At 40.4% G+C, this 14,636-nt stretch overlaps 1 protein-coding gene across 4 annotated transcripts in view; it reads left to right on the top strand.

Moving 5' to 3' along the window:
• The first annotated feature begins 3,064 nt into the window (after positions 1–3,064).
• The window catches only part of rock2a (rho-associated, coiled-coil containing protein kinase 2a), a 49,889-nt gene continuing 38,317 nt past the window's right edge, over positions 3,065–14,636 (top strand). For 3 of the 4 annotated variants that reach the window (XR_014772329.1, XM_084743161.1, XM_084743163.1), the window contains exon 1: positions 3,065–3,946. Coding sequence is in view for 3 of the 4 variants with exons in the window: in XM_084743161.1 (XP_084599287.1) it covers positions 3,848–3,946 (99 nt within the window). In the remaining variant the exon portion in view is untranslated. The remainder of the gene's footprint in view (positions 3,947–14,636) is intronic. The other variant, XM_084743162.1, reaches the window with a different exon arrangement.

Raw genomic sequence — 14,636 nt, 5'->3', positions numbered from 1 at the left:
CAGCTTATTGTTATGTTTAAAATAATATAAATACTAATGATACATTGTTATAGAACTAATAATTTAGTTGTTTTTGTTATTGTTCCATTATTTTTTTTTTTATTCTCCTTCATTAGTCCTGATATTATTCACAATAATAATGATAATAATAATAATAGATCCTTTGTCACAGTTGCACAGGTGCAAATAATAAAGTTACTGATGGCTCAATTCCATCGTGTATACTGGTTCACTGTCATGACTCTCTGGGACACTTAAAGAACCCTCATTAATGTTATTAGTAACACCTGAGCTAAAATAAATGTTATGAATATATAAATAGGCTATAAGTACTCTTCTACTAGGCATGTGTACGAGCCATATCTTCAACACACAGAAGATTTCAAACCGGTGAAATGAAATTTAAACCTGTTCAACTTTAAACAGGTTAATTAGATATATTTACTAGACTGATCTAACAAATAAACAAATGTTGTGACAAGGACCATTTGCCAGTGTGAAAAATAATGAGAATTTTCTCAGGCGTGAGCACAGTCAGCAGGGGTGCGCTTCATTTGTGTTTCTCACCTCCGATTCCTGCTTTGGAAATCAAAGACTGAAACTTTGTCAACAATCGACAACAGAAAGCAAGGATGCAATGATAGAACAACTAAACACCACACACACACACAAAAAATAGCTTAATGCATAAAAATGATATTCCCTGCAGAGTGTATGCTAATGTGGTATTGAATTAACCAGGATATAACAGATATAAAAACAAAATTGATTAATTAATTTCTAAATCATTAAATATAGAACAATTAACTGTCTCTGTTGTAAAGCTGATCAAAGGACTGCAAGACAATGAGTTATACTGTGGATCATGGGCCACACAATATCTGCCTTAAGCTCAGATCTAACTGTTCATTTACTTATTTATTTATTTTTCATGGCCAATAAGGTACATACTTGTAAATAAAACAATAAAATAAGAAACATTGCTGTAAATATACCAAAAGTAGCCATAAGGCTAATTTTCATCAGTTGTCCGTAGCCAGATGCAAAGCAGCCTATGAAGGCAGCCTATGAAGGCAGCCTAAAATCAATCTATAATTAAAAAGGATGTTTATAACAACAATTATAATCATTGGTGCCAGGCGAGTTATTTACAGTACAAACATGACAGAGTCATGTTAGTCAGATATAAGCAGGACACAGATACGGGAATAAAAACAGAGCAAATCATAGTCAACAAGGCAAAAGCAAAGCACAACAACAACAAGGAAGGACAGATATGAGAAGAGTTAGAGAAAGTTAAAAGTCCCATATGGTGGTTGTTGTGTTAGTTTGTTGCTTTATTTATCCTTTGTAAATTATGAGATATGATTGCTGAAAACATCCTGATGTGGTTTTTGCATGGAAAGATGAGATACGAGGTAAAAAGGCTGGCTAAACTAGTTGTTTCACACTACATTTCCCAGATATCACCTGTCAAACAAACTGCTATGAAGGATTTTCTCTTGGATTTTACTGAAGTTACTGAAGTTCGTGTTTCTGTAGGTGGCGCTGGTGTGTTTGTCTCTGGCCGTCTCTCCTGATGCAAACCAACTCTTCCAAATAAAGAAAATATAAAATGCATCACTTCCTGTCAGTGATACAGGATTTTTTTTTTCCCAGGATACAGCAAATGCACACAGCAGCTGTGTACTGAACAGGAAATATAAATAGCTGGAAACTGAATGACTGTTGCACATCTTTGAAAGAGACAGCAGGAACACAGTTACTCTGTAAAAATGTGAAAACAGTTTATTTTAATAGAGACATGACCATCAAGTTAGACCAAGGTGAAGAGATGCATCTGTGGTCCAACTGCTCCCTCTGTTGTGTGAAACAAGATACAACACATCCTCTGCCTACAACACTCCCAGACTCCCACACTTATTATTTATTTATGTAAGACAGTTATTACAAAGAAGAATGTGTTCTACTATCCAATTAATTTCTGTAATTGAGATCATTAGGTTAATTTCTGATTAATTAACAGTTTTATCAATTAAAAGGAGCAGGTTATATTGGCTACTTTTGATCGGCCTGCAGAATATTACAGAAATCTAGTGAAAGGTAATGCTTGCCCCTCCCTTATTACCACCACTGAGGTGCCCTTGAGCAAGGCCCTTAACCCCTTAACCCCAACCACTCCAGTGGAGCTGCTCAGTGGCAGCAGATAAAACTGTGGTTGTACTGGGCAGCTTCCAGGTGTGAATGTGTGTGGTTTGTGTATTGACCCAGGAGACTGGGGTTTGAGCCCTGAGTGAAACTAGGTGTCAGTGTTGACTTTTAAATTTCAGTCCTAATTAACTCATTATTGTCATTTTTAAAATTATTATTATTTAGTGTGTCCAGTTACAGTTTGGTTTAGGTGTAGGTTGCAAAACTACTTGGGTAGTTTTATGAAAAGATCATGTTTGTCTCTACCATGTAGGTGGCTATTTACACCCTGGTTGCAAATAGCATCTTGGTGGTTGTCTCTGCCATGCTAGACTATATACACCCAGTGTAAATAGCCACATTGGCTATGCATACCTAGGTGCTTGTGTCTGCCATGCTAGGCTATATAATCTGCGTGCCTGCCTATCCTGTGCTAGGCTGTATACACCCAGGTGTAAATAGCCACATTGGCTATTCCACTCTGGGTACAAATAGCATTGTTGACTACAGCCACCTGGGTGCTTGTCTGCAATGTTAGGGTCTACACATGGGTGTAAATAATCACATTGGCTATTCCACATTTGATGCCAATAGCATTGTTGTCTATGGGCACCTGGGTGCTTGTCTTTGCCATGCTAGGCTACTACAATACTCCCAGGTGTAAATAGCCACAAATTGCATTGTTGGCTACTTACACCTGGCTCCTTGAAATACTACGATATGCACTATTCTGTTTAACAGCTAATTATTTGTGTATATACCGCTTTAAAGTGCAAAACAAGTAAAAGACAGATGCAAACAGAGAGGTACGGGTGCAGGAGGACAGGACAGGTGGCTTATGGGTAACTGAGTCCTCGGTGTGTTGATGTCAGGGGGAGGAGAGAGACTTGCAGACAGACTCGGTGTGTGTTGGTGTGTGTAGATGTGAGTGCGCGGCGAAGAATTCAGCCGCCGGAGGACTTTTCTCTACGAACAAAACTACTTATTTTTGTGAATAACGCCGATAACGAAGACAAGAGGAGGAGGACAAATGCGAAAATGCGACAAGAAGTCCAGGAAGAGGAGAGTGTGTGCTTATTAAAAATTCAGCGCGGGAGAACAGACATTATCGCCCCTTCAGATGAAGACTTGTGGCAGCACCGAGGATAAACTGCGGCACTAACGGGCTCCAAACATCACTGAATGGGGTGAAACGAAGCGGAATTTTCTCTAAAAGCCGAGTCCAGAGCATTTCCAAGCGGCCAAAAAAGCAGAGGGAAGGGGAGGAGAGGGGGAAGAAAACGCCCTGCTGCTGCCTGTTGCTGGTATCTCCACATTCAAACTTTATCGCCGAGTTGGAAAAATGCATCTTTCACTTAACGGGAGGTGATAATAATTCAAGTGTGACGTTATCTGTATTAACTCGGAGCCAAGCTGCTAGCTAACCCGCTCACTTGGCAAGTTTTTTGGGAAGTCTCTTTTGCTTTGGGAATATTTTTCTCCTCATTGTGCACACTATTCCTGTTGGAGGCGATTTGGGTGGGCTGAGAGCCCAAGGCTGCTCCGCTAGGCCCACGGCCATTAGCCAGGAACAAAGAGGTTTCACATGTAAACTCACACAGTTTTGGAAAACCAGTTCATATTTTTAGTCGATTTTGAAGGACTAGACGCCGCAGTCATGTCGCTGGGCGCCGAGAGGAGGATGGAAACCCGGCTGAAGAAGCTGGAGGACATGATCAGAGACCCAAGATCTGCCATAAACCTGGAAAGTTTGCTGGTAAGTCAAGTGGGATACACCTCATATATTATTAATGATGCCATGTTGTCTATTGGCTGAAACGCTAGACACGTATGCACACACTTAGGTAACGTTATGCTCTTGACATTTAGCTACATGCATTTGTTTTTCTTCTTTCCAGCCCCCCTGTTGTAACCTGCTACTCTTAGCATTGTTTTCACATCAGGGACACTGTGATGCTGCATGTTATTTGTTCTCATCTTCACCAAACTGCACAGTTTCCATCACAATTAATCGTAATATCGAGATCGTAATATGGCAAAGTGCAATATCCCAATCAAAACCAAAACCAAATCACATTTTTTTGAAAAAGGAAAACATGTGTGAGTAAACATCATTATGATGGAGTACTGTGGTACTGCAGAGATGCCCTGGGTTACACATCTCATTCTTTTTTAAAAGTAAAAATTAAAACTGTAATGCAAAAATGATTATACCATCAGACACTTTGCCATCACACCCCATCTTTTAGGTAAACAGCCAAAATAAGAGCCTCATGCTGGATGCCCTGTAGATAGGCCTGATTAATAGTTAAGACTGAGTGCAGACAGTGCAGTTTGGGGCTCTGTGGAGCGTGTCTACAGATTAGGATTAACTTGTGGAGAATGTCCCACTTGGTGTTTTTATGGGGACTGTTTCTGGCTTAAACTCCCTCCTGGATGAGTCAAGTCAAATTTTATTTATATAGACTTTAAGCCTCAGGGCAGTGTGAAAGAGTGAGGAAAAACTCCCCCAAAAACTCCAACAGGGAACAAAAATGGAAGAAACATAGATAACAGTTGGGCCCATCAGAGCAGGATAGACCCACTAGGGCTGTGTATTGGCAAGAATTTGGCAATACAATATGTATCACAATACAAGGGTTGTGAAAATATTGCGATAATGTAATTGTAAGGTGTTGCTAATTTTTAAACTTAATTTTAGCGTAACTGTCAGAATATGAACAACACACCACCATATGCATTCAAATGTTAGTTAAAAGTTACTCAATCAAAACAGTGAAGATGGATAACAACACTGTCTAGTGGTCAGGGGTTTAAACACAACACAAAATGATCCACTGCCACAAGTTTCTGCATGTATCTCAGTACAGTATCACTAAACATAATAATGCAATACTTAAGTGGATCAAAATCTTCTTACACCTCTACTACCCACCTAACCTACACACCTATTCTGGTCTTCCTGCACTGGTAGGCTGTGAGGAGGAAGATGTTGTCCACCCAGTACCAAACTTTATTTTAACTTTTGACTGAGATTACACACAAAACTTACAATGGATGTATTTATATACTAGTTTGTGGAAAGCAGCATCATAGAACTTAGGCTATAGATTTATTAACAGCCAAATGAGGCCTGTTAAATTATCAAAAAAACAAAAAAACAAAAGTACAGGACATGCTATCTTTGGCATGACCATTTGATAAGATGGACAATGGATGATTAGTTTAAATATGTGTACATACATATATATATGTGAAACCCTCAACCTGTCATCACAATCTGAGCGGCAACGATTAATCAATTAGTTGAGCCGCCAACTAGTTTGATAATCAGTTGATTGATTTGAGTAATCTTTCAAGTCAACATTCTCTGATTCCAGCTTCTTAAATGAAGCGAATCATCTAGTCCTCTATGTCAGTAAACTGAATATCTTTGGATTGTGGAGAAAACAAGGCATTTTAGAACGCCATCTTGGGCTTTGGGGAACACTGGTCCGCATTTTTGACCATTTTCTGACTTTTTATAGACCAAACAACTAGTCGAATATTTGAGAAGGAAATCAGTGAACAGTGGAAATGATTGTTAGTTGCAGCCTTAGTGGAAATCAGTCTGATATACACTTTGTCCAAAAAACAAACAAACAAAAAAAACAAGCTACAGGACATGCTATCTTTGGCATGATCAGTTGATAAGATGGAAATCCGTTGAATCATAATTCCTTTTAATATGGGTACATGTAAAACCTTCAACCTGTCACCGCATGCCCAAACTGACAGCTCAGTTATATTCCACAAATGCAGACTGACTGACATTCGTATAAAGCTTGTGAGTCACGGTGATTCCACTTTAAGATGTTTCTGTCCTGCTTTCCCACATGTATATTTCTGGGAAGGGAGCTGATGCATTTCCAAAACGGTTTCCTCTGACGTGAAGTGGTCAGAAAAGGTTTTCATAGAGTTTTCAGTTGTTAAGAGGCAAAGTCTCATGCCCTTGCTTTTTTTAACACTTGTGAGATTGAAGCTCATTTACAGGGTTCAACTTTCATGTTTTTGTCACTTGTGTGATTGGGCAAGTGGGTCAGAAATCTACTTGCCTGAAGCCAATTTTTTGCTTGGCCCTGTACAAATTGTTCTAATCGAGGGCTGCAACATCTATAAAATGTCAGAAAATAGAGAAGTTTTTTTTTTGCCAGTTCAATGTGATGTCTTTAAATGTGTCTCCATATTTGAGCGGCTGAAAACAGCATTTTCTGCCGTTTTACATGAAAAATTACTTTAATGATTAATCGATAATCAAAATAGTTTAATTCTTTTTACTACTTGTCCTGTGAGTTGCTAGATTTACTTACCCAAAAGGACATTTTACTTGACCTGGGCAAGTAGGAAGTCCTTATTGTTGAGTCCTGATTAATTTCTGCAGCCCCTCATTATCATGACTGAGAGTTTAAAGCATTTTTTGACCATCAAAGTATAGATTAGTCTGATCTATGGATCGATCAGTACTTTTAATGGATGGTGAGTGTTGTACAAAGTCAAGTAGGGTATTGATTTTTAAAATTCCTCCACTGATACAATCTGATGACAGCGTGTATCATATCAGATGCTGAGGCAAAGGGAAATCATGATCCGCTTTTACAAATGGCGAGACGAGAATAGGAATAGGAGACGATATTTAGATTGTAATATTCTGAACTGGGTCTGGTAAAGAATTACAAGGGATTTATCCCTTGACAGATCATTTTGGCGAGCCCTGTGATGACTTAAAGTTGCATAAGGCAGTGGAAAAATCCTCCCATTAGACATATAACAGTATATATCAGGACATCAGACTGAAACAGGAAAGAGCTTCTACTGACACTTTAAAATAGATTTTGGTATTGGTTCTAGATGTTTATCCATAGAAACCAACAAATCTGAACTTGAGAGAGAGCACCTTGAATGTGCTGATCAGAGACTGCTGTGATATCTGGACACAAGGACACTGTTTTCAAACCCCTCACCTCTAACTGTGATTCAGAGCCAGCTTTGTGTCACAGTACCTACTTTTGCTGTAATGCTACATCCGTCTTAGTGGTGGTGTTTGAATTTCTGGGCCCCCTAACTGGACCTGACAGAGGACAAACACACTGTCGGGTCTATCTTAAAAAGCATCACCTCACCCCTTTTAATGGGCCCCATCTAGCTCGGGGGCCCCCTGTACATACTCTCCCCTACCACCCCCCTCTGCACTACTTGAGGCACTCCCGGTCTATTCCCTCTTCCCTTAAAACATTGAGCTTGAACACCGGTGGTGTTTACTTCCTGCACGCGAGCTGGAGAGATAGAGGTGTTGAGTGTTGGAGACAAAAGTTGAGTGGGAAGCATGCGTAGGAGAGAACAGGCTGCAGTTTTCCATTTTTAGCTGCCTCGGTGCCGTCGTTGGGATCAAGAAGTTTTTGCCGCTCGTGAAGGGATTCAAACACATACTCACTCACTCGTGCGCACACAAACACTGACTGAGGGCTCAGAAATGTCCTTTTTTGCAGGTGGATTAAAAACATGCATACTTTAAGTGCCTTAATAATTGCTCACAGGCTCATATTCGGTAAACAATGAATCACAAATCCCCTGCTATTGTGGCATAGCAACAGCACGAAAAAAATCCCAGAAGAAGCTTCTTTGTTGACTGTTATGTACTTTCCTTAATAATAGCTTAGTAAAAGAAACTCTGTAATTAATTTCAAGTTTGTACTCTTCAGCTGACTTGAAGTCAGATGTATTTAGGACTTGCCAAGGAGCAGTGGGCTGACTACCCTAAGGATACGGAGAGCTGACAGGGAGGAATCTGCAGCATCTGTCAAGTAAACTCAGTGACCTTCCTGTTAAGAAAGCTGACCCTTTATAAGCTGGGATATACAGTATTGAACATTCTGTAATTAGGCTGCACATTAAATTGAGATGTTACTGAGATCACAATATGGTCAGATGCAATATTCAAATTGCAGAAGCTTCAGCTTTTGATATGTGATAAATATATGACATAAGGGTATTATGATGAAGTACTATAGTTAGGGATGGGTATCGAACAGTCATATATATTTTTTATATAGTCCAATACTCTACATATATTCCATCAGTGTCTTCATTTTAGTCCAGTTATCCAGACTGAGTAAAGTGCTTAGAGAAATGTATGTCTACAACTTAAATTCCAGTTAGATCGTATACCTTACAGATGCTTTGTAATTCAGCCGTGGGCTGCGGCGTCTTTTTAGAGACATGGTTAAACAAATCCATAATGATAACTCCAACACTGAATGTCTTCTGTGGTTATATGAGCAGTTGTTGTTAGCATTTTGTTAGCCGTCCACTGGCAATCCCAAGATGTCTTGGATACTCAATCCAAGACATCTTGGTCATCTTTTGACCAATCAGAGCCTGTATTCCTCACTTGTTGTGTTTGGCCATGCTGATCCGTAGATATGTTAATAGTTCACTGTGCTGATCTCAGTGCATTGTGAAGTTGATCCTTCAAATCAAAATCTGTATTGATGACAGTAATGAGCTCAACCCCACAGTAGGCATCACATGATCACAATAATGCGGTTATGGTCCCAGCGCTAAAATGAGGTATTTCTGAATCTCAATGCTGATATGGGTGTCAGTGTCAGAACAACCCTATCCAAAAAGATCAGATCGCCCAGCAGAAATCACAGAAACGGTACTTTAATGAGGCCATACACTGTGGTCGTATAAACCAAATCACTGTATTGCCTCAATCAGCATTCAATTGAATTTAACCTGAGGTCTCAGCAACCTTCTACCACTGGTGCAAACTGCAGTGATCATTATTTGGCAGCACAGCACTGCTGACTGAAGTACTGGACTCAACTTGGCAGTTCCAAGTACACAGCGAGTGATTGTCGAGGGCAAGCAAGAGAAAGGGCATTTTTCAAGATAAAGAAAAATATGGACACTTGATTGCAAGTCACATAAGTTGCCTTTCTGCCGTCCTGAAGGAAATGACCTCATTGAGTAAATAGTTGGCAGCTATATATGGGGCTCAAAGTCCCTGCAAATGACTGCACTTTCCCCTTTCACTTTTCAGCCTTATCTCTTTTTCTCTGGCTCTGCTTCTCTCTCAGCCCCGCGGCCCTGCCCCTCCTCTCAGGCTTGTTAAACACACTGCAGGTATTTTAACTGGAGCTCCAGTCCAGAGCCCTTTGATTGAGCTGCAGCCCTGGTACTGCCAGATAACTCTATGCACGGCACTTAAGTGTGAACGATATGAGACGAGGAGAGCTTAAGAGTCGGTCTGATGTCTTCCAGATCATGTCTTGAGGGCAGTCCCTGGCTGTCTCTTCTCTGTTCATTTGGCATGATCCTCGCAGTTACTCAGCATTAGGTGACAAAGCCATTTCATAACTAAATGTAGTGTTGCTTAGTCATTCCAGTCACTCCACTCCCTTTTCCTCTCTTTGTTTCTGTCGTCCATCTCCATTCACATATGTTTCTTTACTCTATTTTGTCAACTCACCTCCCACCTAGTGTTTACCACTCTTCTTACTCAGCATCTCCACTTTTTCTAATTTTTCTCTGTTCCATTCCATTCCTCTTATCTTATTGCCCCCAACAGTTCCCATACTGGGACTCCTTCCTTTAATGTGTACCTCTTTAGGGAGGTGGGGGTAACCCCTGTGTGTTTTGTTCCCTGTCTTTGCCCTGATAGTCAACCTGAGTGCTCGCCTTCGTCTCTGGAGTGCAGTTGAGTTGCTCTCAGCCAAGCAGCAGCAGCAGTCCCGGCTTCAATGTGCTAGCCGGGTAGAAACACTGCCTTATAAGGCACTGGGGACGGTGGCCCGGCCAATTTTTTTTTTCTGCAAAACAAGCCAGTCTCTCTGCTCCACACCTCCTCTGGAGAGACGGCCGGGCCTCTCCGCAGTCTTTTTTTGGTTTTTGCTCCAGTCCAGTGAAGAAGACCCCGGTGTCTTCCGGGTGTGTAAACCCTCAGCGGTGTGAAAATGTCACACTTCACTTCAGCTATGTATCGTCTGGTCTTCTTTAGTGGTCAGAGCTGAGAGACTTTAACAGGGTTTTCCCTGTTTATTTAAGCTGTAGATGGCCCACTGGGGTTTTTTTCTATATGTCTATGAATATTTTTGTGTCATGGCTTTAGTTTGAACTATAGTTATTTCTGTTTAACTTGCGTATGTTGTCTCTGTACAAGGTCCTTTGAAAGTTTATGTTCTTCGAGGAATTGTCCTTTTTTGCATCTTTTTTAGTAAATTTGCTTATAAGCTTTCTTGCCAAGAGTTAGATGAGAAGCTTGATACCACTCTCATTTCTGGTGAATATGTAGCTACAGCCAGCAGCTGATTAGCTTAGTCTAACAAAAACACTGGGAACAGGGGGAAACAGCTAGCCTGGCTCTGTTTGAAGCAAACACAGTCCATTAACGTGTTATGTCTTGTTTGTTTAATTGACACAAAACATTGAAGTGGGATATATGTGAATAATTTTTTGTCTACATGACTTCCTGGGCACTCCATTGGCTGCCTCCCTGTGAGACAAGACTCCAGGGATGTAATTACTGCCTCTGGCTAAGGCATAGTCTGGTGCATAATCGTAAAACCACAACATATCCTTTTACACTTTAGATATTGTACAAATTAAAGGTAGTGAAGGTATGTTTTTCCTCCTTTCAACAAACAGCTAACTTTGCAAACAACTAACACATCAGTTACATTATACAATCAGCTATCTTCATAAGCTTTAACTAAATAGCTGACATTAGCATTAACAGCTGTTTACTTACCAGTCTAGCATAAATGTTGCAAGTTCATCATCAAACTTCAAACCAAGAGTTGTCTCCTATTGTGTAAAGCAACACTAGTGTTAACTCTTGTTTTGCTTCCATTTCTGTCACTTCTTTCTTGCCCTTGGGGCAGCTCTACTTCTCCATCTTCCTTCTCATGTTGGACTGAGGACAGACTGGTTTGAGGGACTGGAGGATTTTGGCGCTCTAACTTATATCACTGATTTTTGCTAACGGCTAGGTGGGAGTTTGCATTTGAAAAATCTTTAAAAGAACTCAGATGGAGTTGCGCTTTAAGAAGTCTTGGGCGTCACAATTACTGTGACTGATAAATCCTGACTCTTGTTATGTTGCTTTAAAAGGTAAAAGGATTCCCCCAGCCTGCTGTAAAACATTCATTACAAACTGAGCAAAAATCAAAGTCCGGCGAGCACACGCACTCCCACGCACATATATATACACACATCCACCCAGCACCTTGTATACACATTATATAATACCCTGAACAAATAGAACAAGACATGAGCAGGTCCAAGATCCACCTTACAGGGATGTGAGAAGGAATGTGAAAAATGAGGAAGAACTTTATCTCTAGAAATTAATGGGTATGCTGTGTGCCTAGAAAAACTAAAATATTGCTTAAACTCAAATTAGCTGTACTACTGCAACTATGCAACAACTGAGTTGTCCATCTGGTCGTCTGATAAGCCTTTAAATAAACTGCTGTGAATCTCATCCATTCTCATAATATGACATTTGGACTAGGAGCAAAGCTAGAATGGGATGTCTCGACGCCGTTCACAATGGTATATGGTCCTCATGTGAAAGGAAATACATACACCCTGAGATTTGTCTTAATCTTGTGGATCTTCTTGTCTAGACATAAAGACGGTGGCTGAGATAATGTGGCTGCAGAACAATGCAGGATGGTTTAATTTAAATCATTGAAACATGCAGATACAAACGGTCTTTGCTCATAAAACAGCCTCTGATCTCTGTATATAGTTTTTGGACATCACAGCTCTGTTTGAAGATTAGACTTTTGAAGAACTTTCACTTTCCACGTGGATCACAGTGACAGCGAGTTCTGCAAAGCCTGCATGTGGTTGACAGTGGCTGAATGCATGAATCTTTTAAAATCTCTTGTATGCTAGTGCAGAATCTTCACCCCGTTGTGCGGTGTTAAACAGTTTGATACCTGAGTCTTGCTGTATTTTTAGTTTTAAATGAGGGTGTGTGTGAGCAGAGAAGAGAAGAGAACAGAAGTCTTCCCACGCATAACACACAAACCATCCATCTGGCCTCAGCGTTATCATTCCATCACAACCTGCTGCTAAAACACAGCCTCCTACACACACAAACACACTTTCTCTTACGCATGCACACACACACACAGCATGTACGTATGCATGCACAGACTCTGATACTCATGGACACACATTTGTGTTCGTCTTCTCAAGCAAACGTTATTCACTTGATCTTAGCAACACACAAGCTGCATTGTGCGCAACCAGCAGCAACGGTCGAACAATACAACAACACATTATCAAACAGCTCTGGATTGTCAGTGAGTTCATACAGCTTTCATTTCCTTTATCAAACCCAAACAAGAGCGTTTGTTTGCGTGTGGCAGAGTTTAGTCCAGCAGTGTTTGAGTGTCGAGGGTGGCAGTTATAATTCAAATAGTTTGTGCCAACACAAGAAATAGTTAAACACAAATGAAAACACATTCATGAGAAAGGGTTGAAACTGAAACTCAGCCTAATGATGTCATTCAACTGTAAAAAAGGCTTTTTATTGCAAGTTGGCCCACTGTATTTATTCAGTGGCAGAGAGACTGGGGTACTTCACTGCTTTAGATAAGGAATCATGTGACAGAAACACAATTTAACAAATTGGAATCAACAAAATAATTAAGCACTGATTCACCAGTTCAAGCTTCTCAGTGAGAATGTTTTCTGACTTTCTTATCTTCTATGATGGTAAAAAGAATTTCTTTGAAGTATAGACTGTTGGTCGGACAAAACAAGTCATTTTAGGACATCGCCATCAGAAATGCGCTGATCAACTTTTTTTTATGATCCTGAATTCATCAAGAATACAGTTATGGATCATGACATGAGTCCAATATGCAATCAGTGAATAATCAGAAACTAGCAGAAATCTTGTCCTTCACACCTGATAAACTGAGGGCATATCGGATTTGACCATTATATATATAAAGCTTCGACGATTTGTTTTTTGTTTTTTCAGTTCAGTACATCACACTAAACTCCTATTTCAGCATACAGCGCTGTCCCTCATTGCCCGACATGCTATGCAGTCCACTGGGGGCTGCCCTCCATTTTTATCACTCTTCTCTGCTTCCATCATAGTTAGTTAGACTTGGTTTTTAAAGTTTACAACTCGCAGTGCTGTTGCATAAAAAAAACAGATGAAACTTACCAACCAAACGTTTAACCTTCTCTCACCAGTTAGCCACCAGCAGATGTTGTAACATGGTTTCTTTCCCAGTGAGCCAGCTAATACAAAAATGTATTTATGGTTCTTCTTTTTTATAATTCCTCTCTGAAATGTTATCCCTGTAGGCTGTTGTAAGCTTATGTCTGTTTATTCTGTCATGGTAATGTACACTGACAAAGAGACTGCTCAACTGTCAGTCAGCTGTCAGGTCTCCGACTGATGGTTTGAATCTTCGACTTTCAGGGGGCAGCACTAGATAAATCACTCAAATCTTATCTTATATACATGTTCAATTGATAGAACATGGACATAAATGTTGAGCAACAATATGGTTTGAACTTGCATAACCCACATTGACCACTGCCACTGTAATGCCCCCCATCTTGTTTTCTTTTCTCCAAGTGGAACATTATGATCATTTGGAAAGCTGACTTTAAGGAGATGTACATGCAGTCCTCCTTTGCTATGTATTTTTCCTGGCACATTCCTCGGTATACTTTATAATAAAGCGCGGGTGCCAAAAAAGTACAGGGCACAGGAGCATGGGACAGAAATCTGTCAAATGCAAGAGTAAGACATACTCTTGTTATTCCCCGCGGAGACATTAGCCGTGCTATTTGTGAGCCTCTGCAGGATTCCTGCCGTTGTGTCTTTCTTGGAGAGTTTACGGGCCCTGCCTGGCACGGTCCCCTCACTCTGCCCGGCCCACCGTTTATCCCCACAACTATTTTTAAAACGGCTGGAATTCAATCAAAACATTAACTTTCTGCACAATCCTTTTAAAGCCCAGAGCAGAGCTGCTTGTTTTCTGTTCCACATGCCGAATGACGAGACGGGTATGAGGGGAGGAAGAGGGTTTTTTTTTTTTTTTTTTTTTTTGTGGGGAAATAACTGCAAATGGTGCAGGGAGAGTTTGAATAGTTGGGTTATTCCTCTCTGTGTTTAGCTCCTTTCAGGTCAACATCATCACATTCCTGTATGGTGTATCCACGTGGCTTTTTATAGGGTGATAAAGAGTGGAAGCAGGCCGAGGAGATTGACAGCTCTGAAATGTCAACAGCAGGTTGGGTAAATAAAATGGAAAAGAATAGAATGTGCTGAAACTGAGCTCTTATAAACTCCTGCCTCCTGCTTCTCTGTAGCTTCGACTCTTTGTATTTTGCAGGAGTTGCTAAGCAACCAGCCATAACCC

The sequence above is a fragment of the Lutjanus erythropterus genome, chromosome 18 (genome assembly GCF_056507025.1).
Source record: "Lutjanus erythropterus isolate fLutEry1 chromosome 18, fLutEry1.hap2, whole genome shotgun sequence".
Classification (NCBI taxonomy): domain Eukaryota; kingdom Metazoa; phylum Chordata; class Actinopteri; order Lutjaniformes; family Lutjanidae; genus Lutjanus; species Lutjanus erythropterus.
Note: the sequence above shows the minus strand (reverse complement) of the source record. Positions and strands in the feature narration are given on the sequence as shown.